General features: G+C 38.5%; 1 protein-coding gene across 1 annotated transcript in view; it reads right to left on the reverse strand.

The window, feature by feature from the left end:
- The window catches only part of fstl5 (follistatin-like 5), a 178,020-nt gene that overhangs the window by 51,903 nt on the left and 107,995 nt on the right, over window positions 1–18,122 (reverse strand). The window contains exons 7-8 of the mRNA XM_067599913.1: window positions 11,631–11,797; window positions 3,978–4,098 (exon numbers count right to left, since the gene is read on the reverse strand). Of these exons, the coding sequence (XP_067456014.1) occupies window positions 3,978–4,098; window positions 11,631–11,797 (288 nt within the window). The remainder of the gene's footprint in view (window positions 1–3,977; window positions 4,099–11,630; window positions 11,798–18,122) is intronic.

Genomic DNA, 18,122 nt, shown 5'->3' on the forward strand with positions numbered 1-18,122 from the left:
TTCCTGGTTTCTTCATCATCACCCAAGCTCCCCTAACTAAAACTAAAACTATATGACATCCCAAAGTGGCACAGTCTCTTCGACCCCAACCAGACATCCCAACTCTGCAAGTCCATTTACTCTAAACTACTATTATGTGACCTGGCAAAGCAACAGTTAGTGCATTAGTCCTCACAACATGCAGTCACATGTAAGCAATCCTCTTGATCTCTCCAGAGAAAAACTCCAACACAGCAGTATTCAGCCTTGTGAGCTGAATGTCCACCCCTGATCAAGGATTCTGGTCCCAGAACTGCTGCTGTGCATCAACGTGAGCCCAATTTAGCTCCACCTCTAGCTCGGTTCCCTTTCCCTCTACAGACATGACATTCAAGGCCACAAGAGCCAGTTTTGCTACCAGAGATCAGTACACCAAGGCCGTCACCTACACCTAACCTTGCAGGTGGTGGGTCTGTGTGGCAGTGGTCCTGCGTTACTTCTTCAGGTTGATTCCAACAAGACCCCATGGGTATATCGCCCCAAATAGCTCCTTCCAGGATCAATAATAACCTCATAATGTGGTGGCCACTCTCAGGGAGGCTTAATCAAATTATTCTCAGATACAGTATAGTCAAAGAGCAGTAATGAAATGACAATGACAAAGAACTGTGCATGTATAGTGAGTCTATGATGTATGTGTTATGTATCACTAATAACTGCAAACCATTTGAAGTTACCTTTTGAAAAACAGTGCCACCAGGCTGAAGTAAGCACAATATTACGACTCATATTTTTCTATTTTACCCATCAGAAATACTTAGATTTTAAATTATGTTTTCAAATTGAATGCAGCTTTTCAGGGTGGAAAATTAAATTTATTTTTCCAGCAGCAGAGTTGGTTTGTGTATTTGACAATTCAACCAAGACTTTCATTAATTTACCCCAAACAACTATTTATTTTCTGCTAAAGTGGCTGGGAGAGTGGACAAACTTTGCAGCCACAGTACAAATTAGATGCAACTTTATTGATTCCTGTGGGTGAAGTAGGGTCACTGCAACAAAGCGCAGGCTATAGATGAAAAACAGAGCAGAGACAACATAGTGAAGATAAATAATCACAACAAAATGAAGATCTTGTAGATACTGACTGACTGTCAGTAAAAGCAATACATAAAATGCATGTGTAAAAACCATGGAAAGTCTGTCTGTGTGCAGAAAGAGGGGATCAAGGCCAAACTCTTCCACATACACACACGCACATACTGTCGCTGACAAAACAGAGACATCTCTGCTCTCTGACTGCTTCACAGGGAAATGAAAACGTTCCCCCAAAAGTAATTCCAGCCTAAATTTCATCTGTTCCTCTGAATAAAACTCAAAATACTGTATACATATCTCTTGTGGCTGCAGAGTGATGGACAGCGTCCTGAATCAAGTTTCTCAGAATTACCCCCTTTTTCAGCTGTTTCTTAATTGAGTTATAGAAGATCTCAGTAGCCATGACAGGGTTATAGCAGGTCCATGGAGACTTAACCCAGACTAAGAATGTGAAATTCATAGTCTGCAGTAAAAAGGTCATCTGGAAGTTTCAGTAACATTACGACCAAGAGTCACCAGTCTCACAAGCTTCACTCTGTTTTCATAAACAGAATATGTGGTATAATAAGACCAGCAGGCTTTGGGCACAATAAGTACTATATAGCATTGCAATTAACCTCAGAGTAATCTTTTCTTAGAAACATGATAATGAAGTAACTGTCTGTCAAATGTAATGAAGATGTTGAGCTTTCTACGTTGACACATTGTGTTTTATTCACATTCAGCTCATTAGGACCAGTAAGGGAGAAAATAAGTTCATTCACACAAGCTCAACCACTACACCTTTGCCCTCTTCATACTGTCTCTGTTTTGCATTCACACGGTGGGTTCATCATGCTGAAAGTTATTCCAAACCAATTAGGAAGAAGTAAAACTCTTCAACTCAATCGGTATCGATGCAGACTTAAGGTACAGTCACAATGGCCTGATCAGTTGAATTAAAAATGGGATGCTATCAGCACCCAAAAGGGATGTGATGGCATGGGACAGACAAGGGTTATAAATTAATATTACGTAATTACTATACTATAAACAATGTGTGAGCATGATGCTGCAATTTGTAGTATGGTAGGATTATAAAAAATGCACATGCAGTAAGATGGGGCCAAATTAATTTCTATCTGGCTACTTGTCAAAATTTTCTATCATGTTACTATGCAATTCATTTATGTACGGGCAGATAAAAAGAAACTGCACGACACATCATGTGCTATTTTGCGCAGTAGGTGACGACTGCTTCACACAACTTACCCATTTATTTGCGGTGCCTCAACTAATAAGGATTGTCCTCCATAACTATTCAGAGACACTGTTTTGAAGTATGACTGTGGAGGAACCCTTTTGGAAAGGCCCATTATGTCCTAGGAGTATTATATGTACTTAAACTAATAACTCAGAATATTTTCCAGTAGGTGTATTTCCACTTTTCTAGTCTGTATTGTTGATTTTCTGCATTGCATTGATTTTTTTTTTCTGTTTTGTATTGTTACCAGCAACTATGATTAATTTGGAGCAAACAGAATCAAAGTGGGTACTTAGCTTGAGCCATCAGACAAAGAAAACAATGCAGAAACTCCCACTTTAGTAAACAGAAACAGCACAGCACACACTGTGACTGAAAATGATAAGTGTGTATGGGCAAAAAATATATGTCACTAGAAACTAAATTTGAATCATTTATATTTGAATTTTAAAAAACTGAATTTGAATCACACAATTTGAAATTGAATTTATTAGTTTGGAAATGAATGCCACCTAACTTAAATTTGAATGTAATATTATGAAATTGAATTAATTTGCTCTGAAACTGTGATGTACTGTTTATTATATCTTTAAACAAACCTGTGAATTGAGGCTTTGGTCACGCTTTGACATGCTGAAAACATGCTGAAATGTGCAGAGAACTGAAGGGAAGTTTTGCGCAATTTCAAAACTTAACTGATCCATAAACAATTCACTCAGGCCAAAATGTTACCATGGCAACAGATCAGGCGCAAAACTCAAACAAAGTATTTTTCTCCAAAACGGCAAGACATAAAACTGCAGTTCTTACATAAATTAGAGAAAACACATCAGGCTCTCGAAATTTCTAGCTCTTATTGGTTGTTGATATCGTTGAGAGAAAATAGTCGTTACAGTATATGAAAAAGAGTTCTGCAAATCTGCACTCGATTGCTCTTCCGCACTGACCGGATGTGTGTCTCAGTGAGCTGAATTTACATTGAATGTGGAAGTAGGCCTATATAGAGAGTTGAATTTTCAGTGAGGATCAAATACAGTTAAAGAGCAAATGAATTCAATTTCATAATATTACATTCGGTTTCAAGATGATAGAGTTCAGTTCAAAACCAATAAATTCAACTTCAAATTATGCTATTCAGATTCAGTTTTTCAATGCAATTATTCAAGTTGAGCAATTCAAATTCAAATTTAATTGATTCAAATTCAGTTTCTGAACATATTTCTGTCCAAAAGTGTAATGCAGGAAAAAAAAAAAAAAGAAAAAACAGCAAGGATCGCTTACAACCACAGATGTTACCAAAATGTTTTGGATTACCACTTGAATGATTCTCTACAGTCCGAGGAGGTTTGAAAAAATCCTTTTGAAGAATGACAAGAGACTATGATGATCACTTTGCCAGCAAAACAACAGTCTTTACAAATAAATCTTTACAACAAGAGCCAAAGAGAGTCTAAATCTCCAATCTGCTAGCCATAGTGTCTGATAGATTGAGATGAGACATACACCAATACTGTACTCAAGAAAGATAGTTTTCAGGATGGGAATAGACTGTGATAGTTAAGCACCTATCACAGCGCCTGGTACTGTGCAGCAGATGAGAGTTGAGGATTAAATCGTTTAAACAAAAGTGGGTTACGCGTATGTGCCAGCCTCTTACCATTCACTTGGAGAGTGTGGGTCTGAAACAGTTTCTCGTAACCATCGGCATGACAGGTATAGTTGCCCATGTGGGTCGTGGTCACCTTGGTGATGTACAACGAGCCATCATCTCCAAAGTCCTACCAGAGGGAGAGAGGCAGAGAGAGAGAGACTTTAATAACTCAGAGAAACTACTGATGCTCTTGCAGCAGCAGTGCAGCAGTACGGATTTGAAGACATGTGGAGCTGGAAATGAACTGTTTCGATGAAAATGCAACAAGCCTGCAGTGTGCAGATGAGGAGATAAATATGTTTCATGTTTTGTAAGCAGAGGAAATGAAAAATATAACAACCATCCAAAAAGGCATATTGTGGAGCAAATGTCCGTCAATCTGAGTCAAGAGTTGAAGCCATTTGGTGCCACAGAAAACAACTCAGGAAAATAACTGTCAGAGTCAGAATTAAGAAGAATTGTTTTCTGGTTCACGTTGTTTTTCTGAACAGAGGGAAGTGATCTGATGGAAAGGGACTAAGGCTATAATTGATTAGTGTAGAAATTACACAGTGTTGTTAAATATAATGCCGTATGTGCATAGTCCATCAGAATAACTTCTGCTCATTTCAAATGTCATGCTGAGTCATTGTCCCTGTCGGGACCAAAATGCATGTTCTTATCCTTTATTTAACATGCACACCACACAAATACACAAAACATGTTGCACTTTAATTTCTGAAGCAAAACAAATGCTGTATTTAAACCAAAAGCTGTCCATGATGTGAACTTGTGTGGAACCAACTGAAACATGATTAATTCATGCTGTGTTGTGATTATTAAGCCGGTAAACACAAAAAAATAGTGCCAGACAAGGATAAGAAAGCAAACAGAAGACTAAATTATTCAAGCTGTAGCACAGATAGAAGCCCCCAAAGCTAATGAACCCATTGATGTTGTGCTGGTGTGATGAATCCGTCTCACAAAGAGCGAATGTCTGCCACCTTGTTAAGACCATGCTGCAATAAAAAGCTATCTTGACAAGTCATTGTACTGAGTCTTCTGCATTATATAGTCTTAAAGTAATATTATGTTCTTAAAAAGTGAAGAAACTGCATGAAAAGAGGGGATATTTATAGTTTCAGATGAAATTGAACTTATTTTTCTTTTCTAGGCTTATATTTATCAAGAAGCTAAGATATATTTTTGGACTATTCATCAAATTTCTTTTGACTCAAAAATACTAAATTCAAGACTGTGGAAGGTCTCTTATGACCTCTTAATGAGTAGCCTTCGGGGTCTTAAATGGCTGCAGGGTTGAGACAGGTGAGCATGCACCATATGAGACATGTTTTGGGATTTAAATTCATGATGAATAAGTTGTTCTCTGAAGCAATATGTGTAATTCAGAATAGTGTGGTTTACAGAATAAGGCAGCATTTATTTTGTTTGCAATCATCTACACTTGTCATTTTGGTTTTCAAGTCCCCTTATTATCTGTTTTATCTGATCTTGTCTACCAGGCTGCTCCAGTTAGTTTGCTTCTCTTTTTGTTTTCATTTTAGTTAATTTTCTATTATTCTTCTATTATTTATCCTTATTTGTAGATGTATATGTCATAAATATATTAGATTGTTGTCAATTCCAAGTGTTAGATGAAAATTTCATGTCCATTGCTACAGGAGATACTGAACATTTCACTTTAAAAATGCACTACTTCACTAAATTAAAATCATATATGCTTTTGTTGAATAACATATCACTGAGAAAATCTACAAGAAAAAAAACAATGGTGTATATTCAGGTTAGATGGTTGCGGCTGATTCTTTCTCTGAGAGTACATGCGATCAATGTATATGATTCACATGAGAGTTACTCTTCAAGGTTACTCCTACACTTTGCTGTAATTAGGAGAGAGAGGCTTCATGCGTGTCTCATTCTTCACCTATAGCAAATATTTTTTTTAACCTTCACTTGGCTCTTTGGAGCATTCTTTAATGTAAGTTTGATAGATACGAGCCCTCGTATAGTTATCTTTCTCATCTCATGTTACACTTACTTATCTAATAAAATTGAAAGCAGATAAAACTATATTGTAAAATCTATGTTAAAATTATTTTCTTCATGTGAGGAAAAAAAAGACTAAAATCTAGATTGAATTATGAGATAATTTTACTTCATTAATTAAATAAAGTGATTATGCTACAAATCTTCAGGGACCGTTTAGAAACAAAAGAACTGCTTTGACTCACAATAATAGGTTTCACCACTTTTTGATGCTCAGCAGCTTGTCAGAAATGAACGTGCTCAGGCACTCAGCCTTCATTAGAGCTTTCTTCAGTGCCCACTAACTTGATGAAGGCCAAGTGCCAAAACGTGTTCAGTCCTGATTGCTGCCATGCATTAAAAAATCATTCAGATGTCATTCAGTGGTGTGAACTTTTGCTCCTAAGAATGTCTGTGAGTCTGCCCCCGTGCTCCTTGTTGCTTATAACTCAACACGGCGTTCTTTCATTAAAAAAACAACAAAAACTCTCAGCCCTAATTATTTACCAGTCCTCTTTTTTTAAGTTCATAACATGAATGGTGCCTTTTCTCATTAAATAGCTTTTGACATTTCGATCACATCTTTGCTGGCTGTTTACATCTTGGCATTCAGCTTCCCCTTAAATGTCTACAGACAAGCGAGGAGAGTCAGCCATCGTGTTTACAGGCATACAGTGTGTTTATCAGTTCGTCCCGGTGTGCTCCGATCTAACCTACGAGCTCGGTAACGGCTCGGGCTGAGTGAAGCATCAGAGCTTCACAATATGAGGGGAAATCGATGGTGCGTTTTGGCCCCTTGGGCTGAGAGCATATTGTGTCACCTTCTTAAATGAAAAATGAATGGGGGGAGAAATGAAACTCAGAGGGGTGGAACGAGCCACAGCGGAGGCTGTCGACATGATTCCTCCACCTCACCTCACCACCCTCACCTCAGCTATCAGCAGCACCCAGCACCCAGCTCTCTGCAGACAAAGCAGGCCAGGGTATGTCTAACTCAGTGGGAAGGGAGACAAGGGCAGGTGGAGGTGGATTTACAAATAGGCCATAGCCCTCAAGAAACTATAATTAATAAAGCTGTCACTGCCAGGTCACCTCTGAAAGGACACTAAAGAGCCACCTCATTGGATGGCAAACCTCAGGTAGTGATGAGGCGTTTCAGAAAATGGCCTTTGAAGAAGTTTCAAGACTAGCCTTATGAAACTTTGTAAGAGGAATACAATAGGTTGAGTGCAAATAACCCTGAGGTGTGTTTTGAAATGTGAGAAACATGTTTCCTCACTATGAAATTATATTGAGGCAAAAAACAAAAAAATAGAACAAAAAAAAATAAATAAATAAAAATAGGGGTAGTTTGACACTAAAAGAGGCAGTTTGCCCAAATGACGAAAAACATTTTTGTCATTTACCTAAAGTGGTATCCATGCAGTTTCAGTTTTATGTGCTAATGTTGAGAGATTTCTGCTATTGAAAAGTAATGGAGTTAAATTAATTTCGTTTGTGGTGCGCTGAAAAATGTTTTAAAAAATGTTTCAACAGCATGTGTTTTTCCAGAGACAATGTCCCTCATTACTCCACAGACCTCACTGTTTCTAACTAACTAAAGAAAGTTGTTGATTGTGTGTTTCAGATTATCTAGCATAACAGGGACATCGATTATTATGTGAGCATCACACAAAATATCACTCATTTGTTGTTTTTGGGTGGAGGCGGAAGTCTCAGAGATTATATCTCAAAACCTGGATGCATAAAACCAAGACCATTTGCAGATAGGGGCTAGATACCACTGCAGGTAGGTGAGAAAATATGTTTTTGTCTGTATTTGTTTTATCTGGGTGAAACAACCCTTTAAAAGTCAGATTTTACAGAGAGTTTAAAAACTGATGGGTGTGAATATTTGCTTCCAACTCTCACAATCAAATTTCAATCCTCCATTCATGCAAATTATTTTTATATCTCCATGTAAAATTTTAACTACCTATTAACAAACAAACTAAACCTGATATTTGCCTCAATCAGATTACTTCTTTCATAATGTTGAATTTATTTGATGTCTTCAACCTTTCATCTGCATTTCATGATTTGGTGTTTGATTATAATGTCATGCATCTATTTGCAAGAAGGTCACTAGCTTTGTGGGCTTTTTGTGAATGGTACAAAAACAAGAGTGAAGCAATGTCAGTTTGTTGAGACAACAAAAAAACACCCTACCTGGGACGGGATCTGTTGGGGGAAAAAACAGAGGTGAAACATTCAGAGGTTGAGTTCAATCACAGCATTGAAGTATAAGAAGCGGTTTGTAGAGCAGACAGGTGAAACCACAACTGTTATACATCATAAACTCTGTTGTTTCTATTGTTGTATGATGTTATGTGTATGTCTAATATCAGGATAGTATCAGAAGAGCATAGGAAGAATAGTGTAGATAAGTAAATGTGTGTGGTTCTGGGCTGCCAGAACAAATGATTAATTCAACAAAGAACCCATCTTGATAGAAATTGCAGATATGAAACAGACTACTATGATTCAGTAAGATTCATGTGTTATCTACCATATAATCCTGCACAATTTGATTTATTCATGCTTCAGAAACAGCACAGGAAGAACACGTATCGGGTCACATGAGGTGGCACAAACTGACCAACGCCTGATGTAGATATTATAAATAATCACTTCCATTTAATGTTACATATGGTACATTTTCATTACATAAAGATAATGGGAAACCCACCAGCATACGGCACTGAGCATTTTAAGAGATAAAAAATTCTATGGACACCAATAGACAAGATAAGGAAAAAGAAGAAGGATTTAGCTCAGATTGTGAAGCTTCCTGCATTATAACTATTCATAGCGAGGCGGCAGTCTCTGTCTTCAAAACACGTTTTATATTTCTAAAAGTTACATCTGTTTTTCTTGATTGAATTCAAACATTTTTTGTGCTAAATGTGATATATTTTTAAAGTGACCTGACAAGTTGACTAGTCCAACCAAGACATATTACTCCAAAAAGTTGCTCATGAATACTTTATACATACTTATTCACAATCTAATCCCAAAAATACAGATTTACACACTCTACATGAACTACAAAATATGAAATACATTTTCCACCTTCCTAACAATTTCCAGGGTCACCATCCCCAGACAAAACATAAATTATACACACAAACACATGCACAGTACACGACTGTGTCTTTAGCTCGGCCACTCAGGGAGGATTGAAATACTGACAGCCTTAGATGATGATGCAATAGCCAGCAACTGTCAACTTCATGGAATTACAGTAAGCTGCTTTGTCAAAATTCAGAGAGGCTCAATGAACTCCAGGATACAAGCGTATGACTGGGATTAATATGGGATTCACTAAGTCTGAGTGTCGACAAAAAATTCTAAAATAACGACGTTCTAAACTGGGAAGGCCTGCGAGATTACACTGCATAAACCTTCCATGTGTACTCATAGGAATATCACTCTAATTAAGGCTGGCAGTGGATGCTCACAAATATTAACAGCAAGCAATTAGAAATTGTCTGCAAGGCAATTTAGAATGGGTCTGTGCATGCCAGGTGCAGACGAAATCCATTCTCTTCTCTGGATGGAACAACAGTGATTGACTGGAAGTCTGAGAGCCAAAAATAAATCTGGATTAAGCCTGCGTTGGTGTGCCGCTCATGTTCCATCGGTAGTTTCTCTTGGTGCTGTGTGGTTTGCACAGTTTTCTGATGAGCCACAAGAGACTTTTAGCGCTGATGCTGATTCATTTGCTGGTGGTGTTCGATGTTAGTGGAGCTGCTCTGGAGGTAATCTGTGCACTTGACAGAGGCTGAAACTCAGGCTTTCTTAGGCACCAACAAAAAAATCTAACCAAATCTGACAATTGCAGACCCCAAGGGCCAAAGTACAGCCAGAGCTCTTAGTATAAAGAGACAGATTAGTCCCTGTAGTTGTTTAATCAGTCTATTCTCCTTTCTGCTGTCTCTTAACAAGGGATAATGAAGACAGTATAATTCCAAAAGCAAAAAAGTAGAAAAAAAGACATTTTTAAAAAATTCTGATGCAAAGTTATTGCAATATCCAACAATTTTAACGGATAATCGGTCATTTCAAGGCCTTGGTCTATCTGCTGTCATTATTCCAGTCATTGATGAACTTCAGATAAACCTTTTTTGCTAAAATATATAGATATACTGCACAGAACATAGCAGCAGAGGCTTTTATCCCTGAGCTGACATTTGAATTGAAAATACACCTGTGCAAGATCTGATATTAATCACTGGGGAAATTGATGACTATGTGTGTGAAGTGCAGACAAAGACCACCCCTGGTCGGGACACTGAACTCTGCTATGTGTCTCCAGGCAATATCAGGAGATGAAACAAAAACTAGTTCTATTGAATCTGCAAAAAAAAAAAGAAACAGTTCTACGAAAAAAAATAAATGAAAGATAGATCAAAGCCTGCGCTGACCTTACAAGACCTCACACCGGTCTTTTTTTTCTCTCATAAATCCTCCAAAAGATATTCAGAGCTGTTGAAAGAAACAATCTGACTTGACATTTCTTTTTTTGTTACAGCCAGAGCTTGCAAATATCCTTTTGGCCATGAATTGCTTAAAAACAGTCATAATATATTATGACTATATATAGAAAATAATTAAAGAAGGCAAATGGTGGAAAAACTTCTCTGATATGCGTGGCCTGAAAATCACCCCGTGGCTTGGCACCACTCTCTATGGAAATCACACATCACCAACAACCAGAACCAGCGCACTAGTTTAGAGCCAGTTGATGGTGCCAAGGATGACTGGCGACAGCTGGGCGCCTCTTACTCATTTTAAGGGTCATCAACATTTAATGTTACATTAGTGGCTTCACTGGGTCTCCCTTTATCTACTGCGACAGTGTTGACTTAATTATGCACAACAGTATCACACTCATCTTGGTTAGCCCTGACACATGGAGAGGGAAAGGGTAAGGCGAGGGAAGTCTGCCTTTTCTGTAACTCGTCACATAAGTATCCTTCCTCCTTTTGATGTGGATGAAAGTGACACAGAGGGCTTTCTGGGGCCGTCCATGCAGATTAACACACACACACACACACAGAAACACACATACGTACACACAGTCTTTCACCGAGTTGTAAAAGTAGGTCCTTCCTCAAGGGCTGAACCCCTTTGGTATCCCCCTTCATCTTCTTTCTTTGTCTGAAATCCCTGTCCCTCCCAGCAGTCTCTAAACACAGACACCAGGAACACAAACTGACATCCTGGATTACTGTCAGACCTACAATACAAAGCCAGCGCCAACAGCCAAATAAAATGTGCTGACAATCTGAGCTACTGCCAAAAAACTAAGTTGAAATATGATGAGAAAGAAATACGGGATGAAATTATCTGAAATTTACAGCTCTTGCAAAAAAGGCGACGGCTCTGAAACAGTCGTTAAAAATTGATGATGCTTCACAACAATAATTAGACCTGTTGACTGCATGGGTTAGAGGCATTCAACTATAAATATCTTCATCTATCCATCTATCCATCTATCGTTCTATGTGTCTACTTCTCTACCATCTAATCCTACCTAGCTATCCATGTACTGCATCTATCTCATTATCCACCTAGAAACAATACACTTACATTGATGTCCTCCAGGTTCAAGGAGTTCAGATATTGATGGTTCCTCTTCCACAATATCGGAGGCCTCCGCTCCCCTGTGATGGCACAAGTCAACACGGCACTCTGCCCAACTGTTACTGTGGTGACGCTTACTTTCTCGTCATCTGGAAGGGTGAGCAGGTACACATCTGTAGACAAGAGGAAAAAAATGACACAATGTCAGACAGGATGTCTTAAAGAGATGACTCAATTTAAGTTTTGAGAGATAAGTAAAATTCATGTGTTTAAGTGACTACACTTCCAGTTCTTCATAAAACTTTTAATTTGAGTGAGGGAAGAAATCAAGCGAATCCACCTATACTGCATGTCTGAAATTTGACTGACTTCTCTTTCTTGTAAAAGCTCATAATTCAGAAGTATAAACCCACTGAGATACTTCACACTGTATGGATTCATGTTTTGCTCACATTTTTTCTCTTAATGAAGCCTGAAAAACAAGAATACGACATACAGACAGTGTCTCAATCAGCTGTTGTTGTGCTATAGAAGCAGATGTACTTTTTTTTTTTAGTTAAAGATGTACTGAGGCAGCACAATTATTGCAATTAGCAGAGTAATGGGAAGGAATTAAATGTAATGTTCTGTAAGTACTTTATGTGATGAATCCATAATGGAAGTTCGACTTTCTCTATCGGTCTCTCTGATGACCCTGTGTCCACCAACATGTACGTCTTTTTTAGCTAATAGAACAAAACAGACACTTCTGGGAGGCACCAGTGCTGCTGGTCTGCTGACTGTTGAAATCTCATCTGAAGCACGCTGTTTTGGAACTAGAAGTTGGAATATTTTTAACATGCTCAGAGTTCTCAGTGATCTGAGAGTTTAAAACAAGCCCAGCTCTCCACGTTCTTGTAAAAGCCCAAGAGTGCATCATTTCTGATGAAAGTAACAGGGAAAAAAAAAAAAAAAAAAGCCTGTGCTGTCAGGAGAGGTTCCCCATGGAAACATAGCCCTTCACCTCGACCAGAGTTAGTGCTTTGCTCGATTCAGTATTCATGCAAAATCCAAAGTTTTAAAACATGTTTTTGGTGATAATGAGATGTGGCTCTACTCTGTGCTGATAATTTTACCTAATACAGAGAGCTAATATATTGCCATTGTGGTTCAGTGAAAGGTCATCATGGCTGTGGTTGGTTAATACCTTTTGTGTGTCTAGTATTTTGATGAGACAATGAGTACAATGTACACTCATCCATTCTTTCTCTTCTTATGTAACGTGGCCTGTGAGAGAATGCTTTTTAATCTTTCTCCTGGGTAATGAGCAACAGAGCAAAAGGAAACAGAGACTCAATTTGTTCTGCTCCTAAGGGCATGAAATACAAAACCTAATGAAAGAGCAGGTCCAGCAGACAGTGTTCACTTGCCACAACCCAGAGAAGAAGGATGAGAGCACCTTCAATTACAGCATGACTCCAGTGGCCCTGTATCAATGGCTTCTGAATACTTTTTTTAACCTACTCACTCATTTGCCGTGTTTGGTCCATTGTTGTGTCTTTGAACTGTGAACTTGGCTAACCCATCCCGATCCAGGCCAATCAGACTAGAGCCATGAGACAACTCATACTTCTTTTTCAGTGGGAAGCTCAGAGTTAAGACTTCTAATCTCTCATTTGGCCCCATGAAACCCTGATCAAGCCCGGGCAAATCACTGCCAGGATTACATCGAAATTAGAGGATTAATAACAGCCGTTTCTTCTCAGTGGTGTATATCTCTAAGTTTAGATAATTATACTGTTAGCTGAGAGTTCATTCAATTTTGTGGTAATTTGCGAGGCTGTAGTTTGTGCTGTTGTTGTGTAAAATCAAAATGTATCTGTTTATTTAATTTATATATTTTTTAAATTACTATTTGCAGCACAAACACTGTAGTTCAGCTATTTTTTGTTCTTTGACTTGGGGAGAATTTTGATACATAATAAGCAGCTCATTGCATTTTCTAATTTTTGCATTTCACATTTTTCTCTTCACTTTCTATTAACAGAGACATTATTATCAACTGCGATTATCAAGTTGCTCTTCCAGCAGGAAAAAAAAACAACTTCTGGCAGCATGGGAACTTAAAATACAAGTGAAAATAACACTTTGTTAAGCTTCTGTGAAAAATCTGCAAACTACATTTTACTGTAGCTGTTTCTGTTACACTCTGCTTACTGTTTTGTACAAACATTACAGTATAATGTAATTCAATGCAACACCATAAATGCTGACTGAAAAAAAAGAAAACAGAGTTGATCCAACACTTCTGTGACAGAGTTGACAAAAATTGAACATTATCAGCTCTATGAAGCCAACATGTATTACCAGGCTATTGCATCAGATTGCATCAGATTTTACAGGTGTTCAGGTGTTCCCCCTCCACCTCCTCTGTACCCCTCTTTCTTTCTCTCTCTCAACCCAACCGGTCATGCAGATGGCCGCCCACCAAGAGCCAGGTTCTGCTTGAGGTTTCTACCTGTTAAAGGGGAGTTTTTCCTTACCGCCAAGTGTTTGCTCATAGGGGAATTGTTGGGTCTCTGTAAATTAAAGAGTACCGTCTAGACCCGCTTTATGTGAAAAGTGCCCTGAGATGACTTTTGTTGTGGTTTGGCTCTATATAAATAAAAATTGATTGATTGATTGATTGATTACCTGTAGTTACAGTAATCCATTCATTTTGACATGCAGAACAATAATTCTAGCACTTGAGTTCTGCCCAGAATGTTTTTGCTGTGCACCACTTAGCTGTAGCATCCTCATGGGTGTATGCTCGTATTAAAATATGCACCGTTATCCCCTTATTTAAATGATATTGCTTCTCCTCCGCCCCCTCCCTTCTCTGTGATGTTAACAGGCACCAGGAATTTATCAACCCTTGTTTTTTCCTTTATTTGTTTGTGTCGCCCATGGCCTCAGCCACTATCGGAGACCTGGCTTTTAATTGACTACTGGCCACTATTAGAGGAAATACAGTATATGTATGTGAACACTGGATTTTTAGCCATTTTAAAATCTATTGACAATAACTTCTGTGTTTGGATCATACACTTGTTTATTTTGTTTTTAACTGTAGCACTTTGAGATTGGTATTTTGAAAAGTGTGTAATAGATAAAATGTTTATCATTATGCATGACCAATCATCTTTCACACACTCACACGCACACACAAACACACACACACACGTGCACACAGTACATGAGAAAGAAGGTTCAAACATTCATTAGCGAGCCAATCCCTCTTTCATTTCGAAAAAGCAAACATGAACATCATTCATTAGTCAGTCTCTTTCATTGGTCGATGATGAAATGGCTTGTGATGGCCAGCACAGAGGGATATTCCCCTTGTCATGAACATAACCCATCACTTGTATTGAGAAAATGGAAGGGCTTAAATGGTACATGAAGTGCAATAACTAACTTCATGAAGCAACTGAAATGCTTCCCCTGCGGAAACCATAATGTGACAAATAATTTGACGGGACCTGTTTGATCAGTTAAGAGCTGTTTGTATGTAATAAAGACATGACAACAGCAGTCAAAAGAGATGATATGAGAGGAATCATGGCCAGAGAGAAAAGACTGGATAGAAATTTAAAATGCTGGGGAACAAAAACTTCATGGATTTACTGAGCCTAATTAAAAGTAAATTTTATCCAGTGAGACTACAGAGAAGCAACTTTAATTCTAGTCAAAGTTCAGCAGAACTTAACTGTGTTCAAAGATTCTCTCAAACAAAATGGTTGCTTCAGAGCTTACAGATACTGGACTGCTGTCTTTAGTTATGATTTTTTATGTAAAATCACACTCGTCCTTACTGCCTCAACAAAGTGGATGTACAGCAGAGAAGAACGACCTAACGCCTTAACTTGGACATTGTAAAGTCATTCAGCTTGTCAAATGTTAAATTCTGGTGGACATTTTTTATCTAGCAGAATGAAAAAAAATGTAACTTTAAAGCTACAATACAAACTTTCCTAAACAGAGGTGTTCTTTCCAGACAAAGCCGAACTAAACAGCATTAGACCTGTCGACTCCGTTGCCTCTTTGGTATAAGATATCACTGTGACAAGTGTGCCGTGAAGAAGGTAAACTATTTCTACTACTTTCGGTTACTTGTTCTCTCAGTAATTGCTGAGATCTTGGAAAGTGGTGACATTGCGAAAAATAGGCTCAATGTGGCAACAAACAGACTATCAGGTTGTACAAGTTGTAAACAAACCAATAGTTTTGCCAGTTCAGCTACTACTTTATTTTGGGAGAGAGACTGCTGACCCAGTTTAGCTACCAGCAAGGCTAACCATAACCCTGACCAAAGGTGAATGCGCTCATAATGTCAGTAATAATCCCTCATTTCACAGGAAAACTCTGTAAGCTTCTATGGATGTTTACAACAGACATCATGGGAAGTAATTTTACCGTTCACCTTCAGTACAGTATCATGTTTGTTGGTATTGTTGTTGGAAAGTAAAATACATTAAAACTTCCCTGATGCAGAAAGTGAAGAATTAAGGAAAGTGGATCTTCAGTCACGCATGGCTAATCCATGATTCTCCTCCTCCTCTGACACTGATTCTCACTATAGCCAGCAGATCAACACACCATGCAGCCACTTGGCACTCTCCGTGGTGTTGAGGTGGTGGTGGGTGGATACGCTGACAAAAATCTCCTTCAATAATGTCCTCCCTAACCATTCAATTACAGCCCCCTTGTATCTTAATGCTTTTGGAATTCGCTGCAAGCAACAAACTCGATTTGCTGTTGATCCCCGGAGGGATAGAAATGTGTGAAGTTATAGGGAGAATTTAAAGAAGAAAGTGGGCAGACAGGCTCCATCATAGGTTTAGCTCTTGGAAGGAGGTAAGAGTGGAAGGAAGCAAAGGCTAGTGTCCGACCTGAATGAGAAAGTCCTCAGAGAGATGGGAGTCTAGGCTGTTGGAGCAGACTCAAACATTTTCAGTCCAGCACCTCCTCTGTGAGAGATTTATTAGAGGAGGAAGTGGCCTTGGCTCCTCTTTTTGGTCTGATTTGAGGCCTGAGGGACTCAGCCTCCTGAGAAGGATCAACCTTTACCGTCCAACCTGTAATTAGTGATTAACAGTGAGGTCCGGACTTTTGATTTACTCTGCTTTGCTCCTAGAATGGGATGTTGGTCAGTGCCATGGCCAGAGGTAAATCACCTATTGCACTGGAGGCAACAAGCTTGTCAGGGAAAATAGCCTGGGCCTCCAGGAACGTTGCAAGAGGCCAGCTGCATGAAGACAAATTGCACCAAGGTTGCTTAGCCAACCCCCTTACTCCATCCTCTATCATGCTCTGTCGCTCTTTCTCAAACACATGCTAGCTGGCTCTGTCTCTCTTCACAAATTCTCTCATTTCTCTCTAACACACTCCCTTCTCTCTCCCTCTCAATGATGTTCAATATTACTAAGGCTGAATGGTTGTGTACCCCCAATTGCTTTGAGTTTGACATTTTGAAGTGCAGATAAAAGTATTCTCCCTGATGCTGAGTATTCATAGCCCATACGCAAAGACTCAAAGGGGAAAAACAGCCCAAAAACAGAATACATACTCATGTGAACATTCTCTGATCTTGGATGGTTGAGTTGATTTGTGCAAACTCTGTTCCAAAACAAGAAGAATGGGGTTTCTGTTTTGTACACCACAGATGAGTGACTTGGTGGACTTAAATCTTTGACAGAGACAGAAAATAGCTGAAACACATCTACTGCCTTTGTTTTCCCAGGGAAAATACTTATTTTGGCTTTTAATGTTGAATTGCATCCACTAGTCCCACTACTAAACAAAGCCAGTCCCTGTACAATAAGAAAACAATAACAAAACACTCATCAGGTGATTTTCTAGTGTACTCATAAAGACTTGACACACATGTTGACAGGGGAGAGATCACTATTCCAGGTTGTATTTCCTCTCAAATTTTTAACAAAGATACAACTCAGTTTAGAAGAGCAGGAAATATAACCTGGCGGTGATGTTGAGAGGAAATGCAAAAGGAACCGTGTTTAAAGTAACCATGATGATTGTTTTGTATACAGAGGAGTAGTGAAGTAGTCCACAAACTGAAGATTACAAGCTCCAAGTCGAAAGAAAAGCAGGTTTTATAGACAAAAATGACAGCTTTGCCTATAATTGATATGATCAAATGCTACAAAAAAACTACAGTATGTCGATAAAAACACACAATTTTCCTAAAATAGGCCTAAAGGATATATAGTATATAATAGGTGACACATTTATTATTTATCATTATTATATAAACCAATAAAAGGATCTTGAAATTCATTCTGAAGCAGACAGTGCAGAGACTATAAAATTGGTGTAATGTGTGCTCTCTTTCTGGTCTTCGTCAACACACATGCAGCTGAGTTCTGAAGCAATTGTAGTTGCAATATATATTCTTCTTAGGGAGACCATAAAGCATAGCATTACAATAGTCAATGCTGCACGTAATAAAAGCGT

Source organism: Thunnus thynnus, chromosome 9 (genome assembly GCF_963924715.1).
Source record: "Thunnus thynnus chromosome 9, fThuThy2.1, whole genome shotgun sequence".
Classification (NCBI taxonomy): domain Eukaryota; kingdom Metazoa; phylum Chordata; class Actinopteri; order Scombriformes; family Scombridae; genus Thunnus; species Thunnus thynnus.